The 17,014-nt window shown below is 40.1% G+C and overlaps 1 protein-coding gene across 4 annotated transcripts; it reads left to right on the top strand.

Annotated features, from left to right (window-relative positions):
* The first annotated feature begins 1,877 nt into the window (after positions 1–1,877).
* On the top strand, positions 1,878–14,479 carry LOC124103107 (zinc finger protein with KRAB and SCAN domains 3). Of its 4 annotated transcripts, XM_058584637.1 has the most exons (6): positions 1,978–2,348; positions 5,729–6,208; positions 7,585–7,732; positions 8,906–8,970; positions 9,177–9,306; positions 10,772–14,479. In XM_058584637.1, exons 2-6 carry the CDS (start codon positions 5,786–5,788, stop codon positions 11,620–11,622), a joined length of 1,617 nt encoding a protein of 538 aa, XP_058440620.1. In that variant the 5' UTR covers positions 1,978–2,348; positions 5,729–5,785; the 3' UTR covers positions 11,623–14,479. The 4 variants fall into 4 exon arrangements, with proteins under 4 accessions (XP_046315578.1, XP_058440620.1, XP_046315571.1 ...); XM_046459622.2 differs by lacking the exons at positions 1,978–2,348; positions 8,906–8,970; positions 9,177–9,306 and adding an exon at positions 1,878–1,963; XM_046459615.2 differs by lacking the exons at positions 8,906–8,970; positions 9,177–9,306.
* The last annotated feature ends 2,535 nt before the right edge of the window (positions 14,480–17,014 follow it).

Raw genomic sequence — 17,014 nt, forward strand, 5'->3', positions numbered from 1 at the left:
CCCAAGGTCCATGTCAGCTATCCTGCCCTCTATTACATTATAGTCAGAAGGGATATAAGCTAGCAGGCATTTCTAATATTGGATGATAAATTATACAGACCACAGGAGCAAAATGTACTATGTTGGAAGTCTTGTTAAAATGTATTTGCTACAGAAGGAAGGAAGTATATCCCAGTGAAGATTCAAGTGCCAGCCATGCAAGTGAAGGTTTTAGATATTCCAGTTATCTGGGACATGACAGACCTTCTCTAAAGTAAAGATGAAATTACTGCATCATGCACTTTTACTTTTATTAAAAAGAAAGTGGAGACTTTCATGTCTGTAATTCCAGCAACTTGGGAGGCTGAGACAGGAGGATAACAAGTTCTAAGCCAGCCTCAGCAAGTTAGAGAGACCCTGTCTCAAAATTTAAAAAACAAAAGATGGGTAAATGTCTGGGAATATGGCTCAGTGGTAAAGTGCCCCTGAGTTAAATCCTCATTAACCACCACCACCGCCACCACCACCCCAAAAAAAGAAAAAAAGAAATGATCCTAGATTCTTTTTAAAATGTGAAAGTTCTTTTTGACTTTTAAGTCTTTATGCTTACTGAAATTGATTTTTGTACAACGTGTGAAGTAGAAACCCAATTTTATTTATTTTCCCATTAGATATCCAAATTACAACAGTATTTGCCAAGTTAACTCCTTCTTTCCACAATGATTCTGAATGCCATTCCTTATTTATTGAGCATCTGTACATACATTGGTTTTTCAGTCCCCAATTCTGTTTAAATTATCTAGTTACTATCGTTGTGCTGCTACACTGTTTTAACTGTTATACATTTACAATAAATCTTTACATGGGCCCCGCAAAGGGGGCTAGAGAGGCTGAGGCAGGAGGATCAAAGCCAGCCTCAGCAAAAGTGAGATGCTAAGCAACTCAGTGAGACCCTGTCTCTAAATCAAATACAAAATAGGGCTGGGGATGTGGCTCAGTGGCCTAATGCCCCTGAGTTCAATTCCTGGTACAGCTCCCCACACCCCAAAATCTTAACATATCCAGTAGAGACAGTTTCTGCACCTCCTTCATTCACTGAAAAAAAAATTTCTTTGATCTTCTTCACTCTCTCATTATTCCATAGAAATTTAAAATAGGCCAAGTTCCACAGAACACACTATTGGGATTTTTATTGGCTTTGCATTGAATTTATGTATTATTTTAGGAAGAAATGACATTGTCATATATTTAGTTCGAATATACATAGATATGGTATGTATCTCAATTATTTATCCTTAATAAATAAAGCTTTATAATGTTTCCATTAAAGCATTTTTTTTATTTCTTTGCTTCTGTAATTGTTGTCTTTTAAAAATCACTTTTCCTAACTTGTGCTGGTGATGGGAAATGCAATTATGAATGTCGATATTTTAAAAATTTAACTTTTGCCAACCCCTTTTATTAATCCCCATAATTTAAGTGCTAGATTACCTTGAATTTTCTAGGCAAACCATTTGGCATGCTCCTTAAAACTGTTATGTATTTTTAATTAATATTTTAATTAATGCAAACAGCTCTTAAAAATACATTTAATAAAGGTATGGTAACACTCTTCCTCACACCCTTTCCCCTTTTCACAGTTTCTAGCTTTCACCTCTCACAGGTAACCACTATTATTAATTTTCTTACGAATTTTCTTATGCTTTTTTTGTGACCATAAAAGCAAATATAATTTAAATTCTTTTTACTCCCTTCTATTCCCAAACGTGGCAAACTGTATACAGAGTTCGGCGCGTGATTTTTTTCCTTTGTTATCGACGGAAAATGTTTTGAAGTCTCTTTAACAGCAAGAAGAGAAGAGAGGGGCGGCGAAGAGGAGGGGAGCCAGCAAACGACTGAGTGTCAGTCCGGGAGGTGGCTAGAGAGGCCCGGAAGTGGCCTCTGTGCCCGCCCTGCGGGTGGTTTGCTAGTTTCGGACACTTTTGTGAGTATGGGGGTGAAAGGGAGGCGTCCATATGGCGCCCACTTTCTTGTGTGGGTTTAGTTCACCCGTGGCTGTCCTGCCAGTCCTGCCCTTCTTTTGTCCCCGAGTAGGCACAGAGGAGTCCTTTCCTGGCAGTGCCTTTGCAGTCTGCGGAGAGGGAGACCCTGGGGGAGGCCTTGGCGGGGGCGGGGAGGGTGCTCCTTGGCCCTAAGAACTGGTGTCGGGAGTGCCTTCGCCAGGCGCTTTGTGATTCCCTTATCCAGTGCCTTTTCCGGGTGTCTGGGTGGTCCCTTAGGGTGTCTGGAAATAGGATTCGTGGGTCACACAGACAACACAAGCATTGAAAAACGGGAACCCTTAAATTTTTACTCGTCCTGGAGACAAGGTCAGTTCTTTAAGTTACTATGTCAACGAGTCAGGACTTTGGAGTTGTATTGCCTGGTTGGATCCCACCCCTACCACTTATTAGCTGTGTGATTTGGGACCAGTCCCTTAACCTCTCTGTACCTTATTTTACTGCTTCGTAAAATGGGGATTGATATCACCTAACTCACTGGGTCAATGTGAAGATGAAGTGATCTAATGTGGGTAGGATGCTTTTTAAAGTACCAGGTACAGAGTAACCACAATGTAAAGATTGGCTGCTGTTATTTGTTATTTCTAATGACAACAGCACATTGTCTTCAGTGAGTAGTGTTAATGACTGGCTTTTGTTACTGTTTTTTCTTTCTTTTTTGAATTTTGGTGTCATTTACCAGTTCTCTTTGTAATGGATGATTTCTGTATTTTAGGAAGGAAAAAATAAGATACTCTGAATATTCTATCCCAAAGCGAAAACTCAAAGTGGTTTGGTTTGTGTGTTGTAATGTCCCAGGGACAAGCTCTCTTAATTTATTTTGCAAAGGAGAAAGGAAGTGTTGTGGAAGAAGGCAGTTTATTTTACTTAAGAGGGTTGAAAAAGAGTCCAGAAAGGAGGGGACATGTAAGTTGGACTTCTGGGCTTGAGTGCTGTTTACTCTGAAGATACATGGCAGCATGTAGGAAAATACTTATTAAGAGCATAGTTAAGTTTGGTAGGGTAGCTGCTGAGCTCTTGCAAATTCAGGGTATCTTTATGCCTTTTTAAAAAACAGATTCCTCTGTTGAATGTACATAGTCTGGAAGACACGAGTGTCTGAGCCCTATCTGAGCTCCCACTGGCCCCTTTGGCTGAGTGGTCTGAACAATGACACCTACATGACCGACCATTCAAGATAGTCTCTTAGTTCATTTATGGAGAGAGGATCACCAGTTGGTTGTGATCAGAAATAGGTGCTTATCTGGAATTAAAGCATTAGTGATTTTAGGCAGGAGAAGGCCTTGGTTAGGTATTTTAGAGAGCACTCTCTGGTGGCAGCCTGAAAGATGTAGGAAGCTGGGTGGGTTAAAAGTACTTAATTAGGCTAGAGACAAAAATGAGGACCTGAGCCATGCTGATAGCAGGGAGAATAGATTGAGAGACATTCTAGGGGTAGAATAGATTGGAACAAGTGATCCTTGTAGCAACTAGAGGTAATCAAATAATTCTAAAGAAGCCTAGTGACTAGTTGCTGCTGTACTAGGGAATATTTAACTGGAGAAAGAATAGATGAGGCAGCAAGAAAATCAGCCTGGGTCAGGGCATGAGTTGTGTTTGTTTGCAAAATTTCCAGGTAGAAGTGTCTGGGAGGCAGCTCAAGATAGAAATCAAGATTTGTGGAGGAAGGGGGGGTAACTAGGTGACTGAACCTAGGTTATATTCTGGTAAAGAGCTCTACTACTGAGCTAGACCTTCAGCTCCTTTTTAAAAATATATTTATTTTGAGACAAGGTCTCACTAAATTGCCAAGACTGGCTTTTGCCTTGGCCTCCTGAGTAGCTGGGATTATAGGCATGTGCCACCACACCCTGTTTATATCAAGACTCTTTAACTTAAAAATTAAATCAATAGCTTAAGAAATATGAGTTAATATCCTACAAGTAATTCAAGAATTAAGAAAAGAAAGAGAAAAGAAAGGTCAAGAACAGAATACCCAAAGCACATTCAATTAAAAGGAGAAAAGTCATCGAATTATACCATTAGCTGACATTAATATAGTACTCAGCACACACTAGGCACTGTTCTAAAAACTATTCAAAAACTTGATGTTCATAGAATCCTTGTCTGTTATTACTATATCTTAAAAATGAAAGTGAGACACAGAAATGTGTAGTTTGCTAAGATCACCTAACTAGTAGGTGGTCAAATCGGGTTATGAACTCAGGAAACGTGGCTTGAAAGTGTGCATCTTGTGATAGAATGCTGGGAAGAGACAGGAAGGATGAAAGCAGAACAGAATTCAGGTCCCTGAATCCAGGGAAAGTGAGTTTCTGGAAGTAGACACCAGCATCAGCCTTGTTGATTTAGAAAAAGCCATGAAAAATGGAAACAGAAGGAAGTATCCCTGGTTACTTCTGCAGGAGAAATTTTAATGGCTTTCTTCCTGGTTTGCTGTGTACAGTGTGTTGAAGGCTAAGTGGGAGCTTAGGAACAGAGTCCAAGTCTGGAAGACTTTCTTTTAAGAAGTTTGGACTTGAAGGGGAGTAAAGAGTGGCAGATTAAAGGAGTGGCAAGGATCGGGGCAGCCACTGCTATGTTCAGAGCAAAAGCTTGGTGATATTCTTTGATATTTCTTAGAGAAACAGAAGATCCTCCAGTGCAAAGTTCAAAGAAGTCTGGGGGAATTTTTTTTTTTTTTTTCACGAAGATGAACCCAGGGGCACTTTACCACTGAACCACATCCCCAGCCCTTTTTATATTATATTTAGAAACAGGATTTCACTGAGTTTCTTAGGGCCTTGCTAAGTTGCTGAGGCTGGCTTTGAACTTGAGATCCTCCTGCCTCAGCTTCCTGAGCCACTGAAATTACAGGTGTATGCCACTGTGCCCATGGTCTGGGGAAATTCAACTTTCTCATTTGAATGTAAGTTAATTTTCTACCAGTTGTTTGGACGAGCCTCACAATCAGAGAAAAAAATTCAGTTCTATTTCTTTTGCCACAGAGCCTGCCATCTTTTCTTTCTCCTCCTAAATGTAGCACCTTGACCACAGGGACCTAGTATTTATTTCCTATTGCTACATAGCAATTTGCCAGATATTTATAACTTAAAACTTATTATTCCCAGTTCTGAGGTCAGAAGGCCAGGGAGGCTCAACTGAGTTGTCTGTTTAGGGTCTTCCAAAGTCAAGATGTTGGTAGAGCTGAGCTCTTATTTAGAGGCCACTTAAAAGCTCATTAAGGTTATTGGTAGAATTAAGTTCCTCCTGATTAGTCTGGTAAATCTGAGATGATATCTCATCATACTCAAAGTCCTGGGAATTAGAACAGCTAATCCTTAGGGTCATCTTAAAATTCAGTCAACTACAGACCTGGTTGCTAATGGGATCATTCTGAGCTAATCACTGAGAGAAGCTTCCAAGAGTCCAAAGTAGCCTGCTCTTTGCTGAAAGTTGGTTGCTCCAGCATCAGTTTATATCTGGATTAGTGAGTGCCTTGGAGGGTGTCCACATCCACTCCCAGGACATCCTTTGAGGATCTTAATGTGGGGTTCAGGTTTGGAGTGGTTCAGAGGATGTAGCTGCAGAGGCACTTGAACCTGGGGGAGAAATCTCTGCAACTGCTCCTAGGCAACATCCCCAGGAACCTGAGCATGAGAGGAGGGCACTCTTAGCAAATTGAGTAACTAATAAAGATTTTCACCTTACAGGAATTTCCAAAAGTACAGCTTGCAGCTACAGTGAGGCCGATATTGCCTTGGCTAAGAATGGCTAGAGAGTCGAGGGAAAGCACAGCCCTGGATGACCACTCTGCAGACGACCAGATGGGGCTTCTGGTCATAAAGGTGGAGGAGGAAGAGGCCTCTGCCTTTGCAGAGGAAGCCAGTTTGCCCTGCAGCCCCGACCAGGGCAAGGAACACTGCCGCCAGCGCTTTCGTGCTTTCTGCTACCCTGAGACAGCAGGACCCAAAGAGGTGCTGAGCCAGCTCCGAGAGCTCTGCCGACAGTGGCTGAGGCCTGAGATGCACAGCAAAGAGCAAATCCTGGAGCTACTGGTGCTGGAGCAGTTCCTGACCATCCTGCCCAGGGAACTGCAGAACTGGGTGCGGCAGCAGCATCCAGAGAGTGGGGAGGAGGTGGTGGTACTGTTGGAGTATTTGGAAAAGCAGCTGGATGAGCCCACACTGCAGGTAGAAAGAACAGGTTTATTATCTGAGAGCTGTGGTCTGTTCCTTCCTGAAGATCAGAGTGAGGGTCATTCCTTTAAGATCAAGAGTTCTATCACTTTTTGTGCTGTGAACCAGTTTAGCAATATTCTGGACCCCTTCTCAGAATATTTTTAAATACATGAAGGAAAATATAAAGGATTACAAAACAACTCCATTGTATTGATAAACATTTAGCAAAGTATTAAATTTGTGATGAAGCTGTATATATGCCTTTTTAAAAAAATTAATGCACTAAGTTAATAAGATCTAAGGACGGGGCTTGAAGATTTTTCTGCTGGGAAAAATCTGCAATTTCTGTTGAGGACAATCTTGCAACTACTTATACCACATTGGTTTGTTGCTTTCATTCACAATTCAAGTAAATACTACATTTTTCTTAGAGATTCGTAAAAAAAAAAATAAGATTAATTTTTTTCCTGTCCAAATTCATAGACCATTTGGTATGGAATCCATAGACCTTTGCTTTTGAACCTCTGGTAGAAAATGGGTTCTTACCTCCATCTTCTGGCTTGTTTTATGAGGCTGTTTCATTTTTGCATTATCCGAGCCCTTGTACACATTCCCTCAGAGAACATTTGGCCAGAGCCTTTTAACCAGTGACTAGGAGACCAAAGTTCTTGACTTGGATCTATTGCACTGAGCTCTATAACAGAAAGTCATTTCAAGTCTCTTAACTTATTTATAAAGGATGTGGGAATTTCTGAGTTATACAAAGAGAGTGACTTAGAAAATATAATTTAAAAATTTTTTTTTAGTTGTAGATGAACACAATACCTTTTACTTTATTTATTTTTATGCAGTGCTAAGAATCAAACCCAGTGCTTCACGCCTGATAGGCAGTTGCTCTAGCACTGAACCACGACCCCAGCCCAGAAACTAGCCAGCCAGATCCTGTGTTGGTTGATTTCACATACTGTAAACTTACTTACTTGTTCCAAAAATTCTTCAAGCTAAAAATTATTATCCTCATTTTTCAGATAATAGTTTGTTTGTTTTTTTAGAATGTCTCACCAGTTTCCAAAGTGCTTATATACATTTGATAAACGCACAAATGTATATAATGAAGGGACATAGATTTAAGAACATGACTCTGGTGCCATTCTGCCTGAACTCTCATCTTAGCACTTATTAGTCACTTATTAGCCAAGTGACCATGGGCTAACCTGTCTCAGTTTCCTCATAAGTAAAAATGAGGATAAATTATAGTATGTACCTTTTAAGGTAGCTATTCATGTTGTTATTTTATAGTACTTTTATATACAGTGCCAGGCTTATAAAAAGTGCTATAGAAGTATTTGATGAATAAATGAAAATAAAAACAAATGAATGACTTCTAGGTCCCAGGTGATGACCAGGGGCAAGAATTGCTCCGTTGCAAGGTGGCACTGTTGACACCAACCCTAGAGTCACAAAATAGCCAAGTCCCTCCAGTGAAGGCTCTGCTCAAGTGTGAATCTTTGCAATGCCAGCCCTTACAAGATAGAGGTGAGTATTATCTTCTGACCTGTATGAATTCTACAGATCTCATCCAGTTTCACTGAAGATTCACCTAGAAGATCCATTTACCTGTTCGCCATTGATCAATCCTATTTTGAAACTAAGACTAAAAGGGAAATTGCAAACACAATTGTGGAAATCTTTCCAAGTCTCAGCATCATGAATAAGATGTTACTAAAATTTGGGTATGGAAAGAATTTTCTCTAAATACATTTAACATGTGAATTACAGAGGACTCTTATGTTGTAGCCAATGTTGTTGGCACTGGGGATATCGCCATCAGTGAGACAAACATTGTGCCAATGGAGTTTCCATTCTATTGTAGAATATGGCAAATATACAATTAATAAAACAATTTAGTAGTAAGACCTGTGAAGAAAATAAACAGAAATCTATAGTGCCAGCCAAAATATCCCAGTTTTAAGACTATTACAAATTAAAAGCTCTAAATTTTCTAAACCCTGGGTCTGTTATTTAAAAAAAAAAAAAAAACATGAAATTTACTCCAGAGGAAACAAATATATGCTCTCTGGTGTTCTCTCAAGTTCCCTGAACATGTGTAGGTTCTTGTGACACACAACACTGGGACACATCAGACAATGTGCAATCTTTATTTCTCAACAGAGGTTCTAGCCTAAACCAACTGTTTTCCCCCATTTTACTGTTTGCCTCCTATAAGGAAACCTGAAGTTCTTTTTCATGTTCTGTCTCTTGAACCAGAGTCCCATTTCTGCTTTTCTGGGTCCAACCTTATTTGACTCCTCTTAGTTTTTCAAAACCAAAGCAGAATTCACTCTCACAGCTACTAATCAAAAATCCCATTGTTTCCCCCCTCCCTAACAAAATTCAAAGGATCCTCCAATGGAAAGCTTGTATATGTGTGTTTGGTGTGTGTGTGTGGGGGGGTGTTGTTCCTTTCATTTTGCTATTCCTTACAAGGGTCCTGAATTTTTGCATGCTTTTTTAAAATGTATACAGAGCACACCAGATGTCTTTAGCCCTAGAATTGGAGCTGTTGGGATCAGGCACTTTGGAAAAGTATATGCTCTGTATAAACTTGTTTGGCAGAAATTTATTAACCCAGGTTTTGACCTTGGATTCCACAAGGCAGAAAGTCTGACTGCCAAGGTAGATCTAATCCAGAGTGTCTTTCCTTCTTAGTTGCCCAGGGAGACAGCTACAGAGAAGACACCGTGTTAGCTGCCAGGCTCACTCTAGAGTCCCGGGTGAGCTAGAGCCCCTCATCTTCCCCCAATCCCTTTTACTATTGTTGTACTTCCTAGGGCATTCCCTCCCTATGTACCCCACTAATGTCCTGACCCTAAATGCTCCACTCATATCCTAGGTGGGATATGAATTAGTGACTTGGGGAGTTGTCTATGCTTCCTAGATGTTCCCTACTGCGTTTGGTCAATCACTTCTGTTGCTATAGGGGATGCTGAAAACAGAAGATGTGGACTTGACTCTGACCCCTGAGTGGACACAGGTGGATTCATCTCAGGTGAATCTCTACAGAGATGAAAGGCAGGAAAACTGTGACAGCCTGACTAACTTCTCCCAAGGTTCCTTGGCATCTTTTGTTTATCAGAAAACCTGTAATTCTGTTAGGTTGGTAGAAGCTATTGATCCCATTATGTTTGGATTCAAAACCACCATTTTGAAACCCTGTTACTACACTTAACTCATTAATCCTTTATGTGTGTGTGTGTGTGTGTGTATACGTATGTATGTATATGTGTGTGTGTGTGTGTGTGTGTATATGATTTAAAAAAATTTTTTTAGGTGTAGGTGGACACAGTATCTTTATTTTATTTGTTTATTTTTATGTGGTATTGAGAATTGAACCCAGTGCCTCATACATGCTAGGCAAGTACTCTACCACTGGGCCACAACCCCAGCCCCTTATTAATTCCTTCTTAACTTACCTTCTTTATTGCCTTGTCAGTGGTTTAAGGGGCTAGAATCTCTACTACAATTCTGGTTCATAGGAGATGCCAACAAATGTGGCTGGTGGTATAGCTCAAATATAGAATGTTTGCCTAGCATGCATGAGGTCATGGGTTTGATCCCCAGCAGTGAGGGGGAGGGTGATTTCTTTTCCTTCCCTTCCTGTTCCTATCCCTAACTAAGAGGACAGAGACTTTTCAGGAAATGGGCCGTGAGTCATAGAGCACGAGAGTTAGAAGCTACCTTAGATGTTGACTTCAGATCCTGAAGGGTTATCTGACTTGTCAGAGGTCTATAGCTGACAAGTTGGGGCTTCAACTTAGATATCCTGGTGCTGATGCCTGTTCTATTTGGGAATTGTATCTCTACCTAGGGCACATTCCAAGATAACTGCCCTTGTCTTTGGTCAGTGCCCAATTAATGAGTCTCCACTTTGGATATTTCAACACTTCAGAAATCCTTTCATTTACCCTGTTCATTGTCGCCTTCCACTCAGCTTTTTATTTTTTTATTTTTTTAAATGTTTTTAGTTGTAGGTGAACCCAATACCCTTTATTTATTTATTTTTATGTGATGCTGAGGATTGAACCCAGTGCCTCACACATGCTAGGCAAGTTCTCTATCATGGAGTTACATCCACTTAGTTTTTTCAGTATCTAATTCTAGATGTATAGCCCTGGGCTAGGGATATAGCTCAGTTTGTAGAGTGCCTGCCTCACATGCACAAGGTCCTGGGTTCAATCCCCAGCACCACAAAAAAAAAAAAAAAAATAGATGTATAGCCTTGCCCTTACCATTCTTACTGCTTAGAGACCATCCCTAACCCATGTATCCACGGCACAGTCCTTGGGCCACCTTTTCTTCACTCATTTCATTCCCAATTGTACCCATCTTCCAATGCCCCATTCTCATTCTCAGGTCTCCTTCCCTAGCACTCTTTATTTCTATCCTTATTCCTGCACTTAAGTCTTCTTCCTTGGCACATATAGACCTCTGTAATGCTAGTTTCCTGGTACTCATCACAGAGCTTTCTTCCCATGGCACAGCACAATTGACAGTTGTTGGCCTTTGTTGTTTCAGCTGGTGAAATGCAGACTAAGATTGGAGATTTGCCTCTAGCTGAGGAACATCCAGAACAAGATCCTGGGAAGATACCATGCCACCAGGGTGAAGATGTTGCCCAAATGCCTACGTATGCAGAAGCTAGTGAACAGGAGGCCAGATTACACAGAAAGCAGAAAAATGCCACAGGGAGTAGGCGACACATTTGCCATGAATGTGGAAAAAGTTTTGCTCAAAGTTCAGGCCTGAGTAAGCACAGAAGAATCCACACTGGAGAGAAGCCCTATGAATGTGAGGAGTGTGGCAAAGCCTTTGTTGGAAGCTCTGCCCTTGTCATTCATCAGAGAGTTCACACTGGTGAGAAGCCATATGAGTGTGAAAAATGTGGCAAGGCCTTTAGTCACAGCTCAGACCTAATCAAACACCAGAGAACTCACACTGGGGAGAAGCCCTATGAGTGTGATGACTGTGGAAAAACCTTCAGCCAGAGCTGCAGCCTCCTTGAACATCACAGAATTCATACCGGGGAGAAGCCATACCAGTGCAACATGTGTGGCAAGGCCTTTAGGCGGAGTTCTCATCTCCTGAGACATCAGAGGATCCACACTGGGGAAAGAAATATTCAGGAACCTGACTGGGAAGGTCAAGGTAGAATGGAAAGCCAGTGGGAAAATGTTGGAACTCCTGTGTCTTATAAGTGTAATGAATGTGAAAGAAGTTTTACTCAGAATACAGGCCTTATTGAACATCAAAAAATTCATACTGGGGAGAAACCCTATCAGTGTGATACATGTGGAAAAGGCTTCACCCGAACTTCATACCTTGTTCAACATCAAAGAAGCCATGTAGGAAAAAAAATTCTGTCTTAGTGACCGGTGCTGTACATACTAAAGTTGGAGTTCATTTGTCATTAAACTGAAGCCAGCCTGGAGCCCTTACTGGTTACAGAAGTTTGAGGCTGGGGTTTTATTTACCAGTACATCATCAAGTATTAGAAAATATAATCTGGCTGAGATACATTATCTTCTACATTCCACTTAGTTTTTTCTAACAAGGTTATTGGAACGAAACTTTATTTATAGGAAGCTATGGGAGAGTTGTTTGGAATTAAATTGATTTCCAAACTGGTTAATTGCTCTCAGCAAGCACTTTATGATGTCTATTTTTTTTTGGGGGGGGGGTGTGCATGATTGTGATCTGGGGGCTTGCTTCCCTGACCAATTCTTTTTTACTATAATGAATCTTTGATGCTTGGTCAGATTGTGAGATCTTACATCCTTCTCTGAGCCTTGTACACAGGTGCTAATAAACATTTATTAAATGCACCAGTGAGATTACCTACATAGCTCTGAAATCTGATATTGTCTAGATTTCTATGGAGCTTCACACTAAGGCCATTTTGTGATTGTATCTAAAGAATTGATTCTGAGTCAATATAGTACATTTTCTGCCAAGTACATAGAATTGGCGGAGCAGGGATAAAGATGGGATTACCATGATAGAATTTACATTTCTTTACCTGACTAGGTAAGAATGCCTTAAATGGCTTATTGTTGAATCATTGTGAATATTTGCCATCTGTGAAATTTTATTCTTTAATTTTTCTCTGATGTTAATTTTGCTACTCTTGTGGGAGAAAACTTTTCTGTTCAGGTAGTGTGAAAATCTAGTTATAAGGTCAGAATAAAATGATAATTTTTTTTCTTTTGGGTACTAGAAATTGAACTCAGGGGCACTCCACCACTGAGCCACATCCCCAGCCCTTTTTTGGTATTTTATTTAGAGACAGGGTCTCACTGAGTTACTTGGCGCTTAACCTTTGCTGAGGCTGGCTTTGAACTTGTGATCTTCCTGCCTTAGCCTCCTGAGATGCTGGGATTACAGGCATGCACTACCACGCTTGGCTAAAAATGATAAATTTTTTAAGGCTTAGCTTCTTAGATTTTGTCAATTGTTTATCTTGGGCCTAAATCAAGATCCCCTCAAAGCTATAGATAGATATACTATACTGCCTTCTCTCCCTTCCAACACATACTGTACAATAAATTGCAGAAAACTTATCCCTCCTGAGGCATTTCCTCCAGGTCAGTGGATTTGCACCAGATATTTAAAACATTCATCACTTATGGTTTCAGAACTCCAATATCAGTGTGCAACAGGCTTGGTCTTATATATTTATTCCCAACTGCATAGTAGCAGCTCCTTAATTATTTATGATGAGAACTTTAACCGTAAGTTATCTACTTGATCAGGTTATCTGCTTTTTCCTTAAACACACCTCATAGAACATTCCTTTTTCTTCTCATGATGGTCAAGGTTTCAGTATTGTGAATTTAAATGAGAAAACTTTTTTAGTCAGCTCTATAGTGGTATTTACCAGGTGTATTTTAAATGGAGTTGTTTCTACAAAAGTATTTCCAGATGACTGGAGTCTTGCAATTATTTTGCTAGTGCATCATTTATTATAGAAACATGCATTCATTACTGCATTTATTTACATTTCTCACTTGGATTCTGGCACCAACAATCTCTATATCAGTCTAAGATTCTGGAATTCTTCAGATACTGCAAGGTTTTCTAATCATCTTTTGCAATTAAGATTTGGGCATTGTGATACATTCTCTTCTGCTAAGTGTATTTTGTTCATTAGGAATTGAGTCATTATCCAAAATCCTTTGCAGATCCATCCAGGTCTATGTTTTTATGTCAGTTTCTAAGACTTGGTACTTCAGGGTTTTCAGGGATCTAACAGACACAAATCTAATAAGACCTAATGTAAATGATTTGTATTACAGAAATAAACCATATTAACTTTGTTTGATCTTTTTGGGTGGAGGGGAGTGTGGTACTGGAGATTGAACCCAGTGTTTACTAGGCATATACTCTACCAATAAGCTATATCCCCAGCCCAATGAGTAACTTATTAAAACAGTAAAAATGCATTATATGAGATGGGTGTGGTGTTGCAAGTGTGTAATCCCAGTAGCTCAGGAGTCTGAGGTAGAAAGATCATAAGTTCAAGGCCAGCCTGGGCACTTTAGAAGACCTGTCAAAAAAATGAAAAAGGGTAGAGATGTAGCTCAGTGATAAAGTACCCTTGGTTCTGATTGCCAGTATCAGGGGGAAAAAAATGCATTGCATGATTTCCAGACTTCCTAGATATATATAAGGATCTACAGAGAAATAGAATACATGTATGTGTATATCTAATTGTGTATGTTTATTGTAACAAATTGGAGACCCAGGTGAATAAGCCAGTGGTGTGAGTTCCAGTCTGAAAACTGTTTCAGTTTGAATATGAAGGCTGAAAAGGACCAATGTCCCAGGATATAATTCAGTAGTAAAGCTCTTTCCTAGCATACAAAGCCCTGGTTTCAATCCCCAGTGCCTCAGAAAAAATAAATAAAAACTAAGATAACTTTTCAACATGTTCCCCACTTTCGATTTCTAGTTCTTTTCATTTGGCAGTCCTGGGAAAGATGTTTGACAGCCTCAGGATAGAGAAGACTGGCATGAGGCTGAGAGACAAATGACTGACTCATCATTATCCATTATCCAGTGCATCCTCAGCATCTAGCAGAATCTTGTTGAATGAATGATTCTAAATATTGGCTAATTCTATTTGTTCTTTTGTATTAACAAAAAATTGCCTGGCACTTACTGCTAAAGACCAAAGTGTTCACATTCCTATTTCCAGAAATAAAAATTTTCCATATTTCTAAGCAAGTTATGTCTTTTACAGCTTGTGTTAGGTCAGCTGATGAAGAATCAAAAGTTGAACAAGCAGTCTCTTCCCTTGGAGAGCATGAAAACTCCACTTTCCTAACCTAAGGTACTTTTTCCATGACTGTCCTCATTTTATTGTCAACTTGTTATGGTTTGGATATGAGGTGTCTCCCAAAAGCTCATGTGTAAGACAATGCAAGAAAGTTCAGAGGAGAAGTGATTGGGTTATAAGAGTCTTAACCCAATCAATGATTTAATCCCCTGCTAGAGATTAACTGAGTAATAACTGAAGTGGTAGGGTGTGGCTGGAGGAGGTGGGAATTGAGGCATGACTTTGGTGTATATATTTGTATATATTTATATCTGGCAAGTGGAGTCTGCTTCTTGATCACTATGTGAGCTGATTCCCTCTGCCACATTCTTCCACCAAGAGGTTTAGCCTCACCTGCTGCCCCGTGGAATGGAGCTGGCCTTCTATGGACTAATAAGACCTTGAGCTCTCTAGTAAACTTTTCCTCTCTACAGTTATGCTGGTCAGGTCATTTAAACACAGCAGCATGGGGCTGGGGATGTGGCTCAAGCGGTAGCGCGCTCGCCTGTCATGCGTGCGGCCCGGGTTCGATCCTCAGCACCACATACAAACAAAGATGTTGTGTCCACCGAGAACTAAAAAAATAAATAAATATAAAAAGAAAATAAAATATCAGTTGAAGAAAAATAAATAAATAAACACAGCAGCAAAATGCTGATTAAAATACAACTTAATAGTCCTTTCTTCAGGGGAATGTCTACACCATGGCTCTCTGGCAATTTACATGTGCCACAATGGACCAGGATTTAACACCAGCTGATATAAACCTTACAGTACACTCAGAGCACAGAGCTGATTTTTGCTGTTTGTTTTTGCAGTATTGGGGATTGAGCCCAGGGCACTTCCCAACCCTGTTTATATTTTGAGACAGGTTCTTGCTAAGTTGCTGGGGCCAGCCTTAAACTTGCAATCTTCTGCCTCAGCCTTCCAAGTTGCTGGGATTATAGCCACTGCACCAGGTACATAGTTGGTTTTGTGAAGAGCTGCTATAAAACCATTTCTTACTCAGCTCTCTATCATGGAAGCTGTTAAGAGAGAGTTTTCTTTGATGAGGAATGAGGCTTTCTACCTCTCCCTATTAAAGGTAAAACTGCAAACCACAAAACTGCTTATCTGCAGCATGACATGAGCCCCTTGGCAACAGAATATTCCAGTGACTCTATATGATGCAATCATATGGCCTCTTTTGGTTCCTTCCTGCTGGAAAAGGGACACAAGGAGCTTGCACATTTTGTACTCTCACTTTCACTCTCTATAAAAATTTTAAAAACTCAAGAAATACTTCTTTTCTGACCAAATAAATAAGTCAGCCTTCCCTGAAAAATCTGATGCCAAACAATTGGATTGGTAAATGCCCTTTTGGAACAAAAACAGATGCAGTCATATGGGACAAAATATGTAAAACTTGCTAGAATCTGGTAAGATATATTCTTAAGTTGGGGTGGGGAGAGGAATAAAAGTCTTTCCACAGTTGTACCTATATTACATTTGCTATGTAACAGAAACTAGACTCCCCAGGATCTAATAGCATATGTTACTTATTGAATGTTTGGTTAAATTATTGAAGGTAGGATTAGATGGAAAGGCAAGGGACAGTTGCTTAGTGTCTGTGTTGTTTTTAAAAGTTTGTTGAGGCCAGGTGTGGTGATATATGCCTGTAATCCCAGCAACTCAGGAGGCTGAGGCAAGAGGACTGCAAGTTCAAGGCCAGCTTTGGCAATTTAGCAAGACCTTAAGCAACTTAGTGAGACCCTGTCTCAAAAATAAATAAATAAAAATAAAAAGGGACTGAGGGACTGGGATTGTGACTCAGTGGTGGAGTGCTTGACTTTCATGTATGAGGCTCTAGGTTCGATCCTCAGCACCACATAAAATAAATAAATAAATAAATGTATTGTGTCCATCTACAACTAAAAAATATATATTTTTAAAAAAGGGTGGGAGGACTGAGGATGTGGTTCAGTGGTTAAGCGCTCTTGGGTTCAGTCCCTGGTACCAAAATAAAAAACAAAAAAGTTTTTTGAGGTTGAGTGGATGACTACTTAAAGGGGGATGGGGGGAAAAGCAAGTGCAAATCTGTGCTTGCTTGTGTGGAATCCATCCTTTCATGCCCGTTATTTCTCCTTGTACTATGTCACAACCTCAGTCACTTTTAAGGAAAAAAAAGTCTATCTGATGTCCCAGCCTACTCTGCAGGATGGACTCCTGCAACACACTCCATCACTTCATGAGTTGCCAAACACACAACCTGCTCTCCTGACAGTTGCTATCTTAACTTTTTAAGTGCTAGCATTAAAATTTGTTTTTGTAAGAACAAAAGTACAAATTCAGCCAATAAGAATTTGGGGGAGAGGTATAATTAAGATTAAAAGATAAGGAACCTTGTGAGGGAGGGAGCATGGGAGGTAAAATGGGGCATGAATGATCTAGTGACTGACACAGTT

Source organism: Marmota monax, unplaced genomic scaffold (genome assembly GCF_021218885.2).
Source record: "Marmota monax isolate L192 unplaced genomic scaffold, Marmota_monax_Labrador192_F-V1.1 WCK01_AAM20220418_F8-fsc00280, whole genome shotgun sequence".
Taxonomy (NCBI): Eukaryota; Metazoa; Chordata; class Mammalia; order Rodentia; family Sciuridae; genus Marmota; species Marmota monax.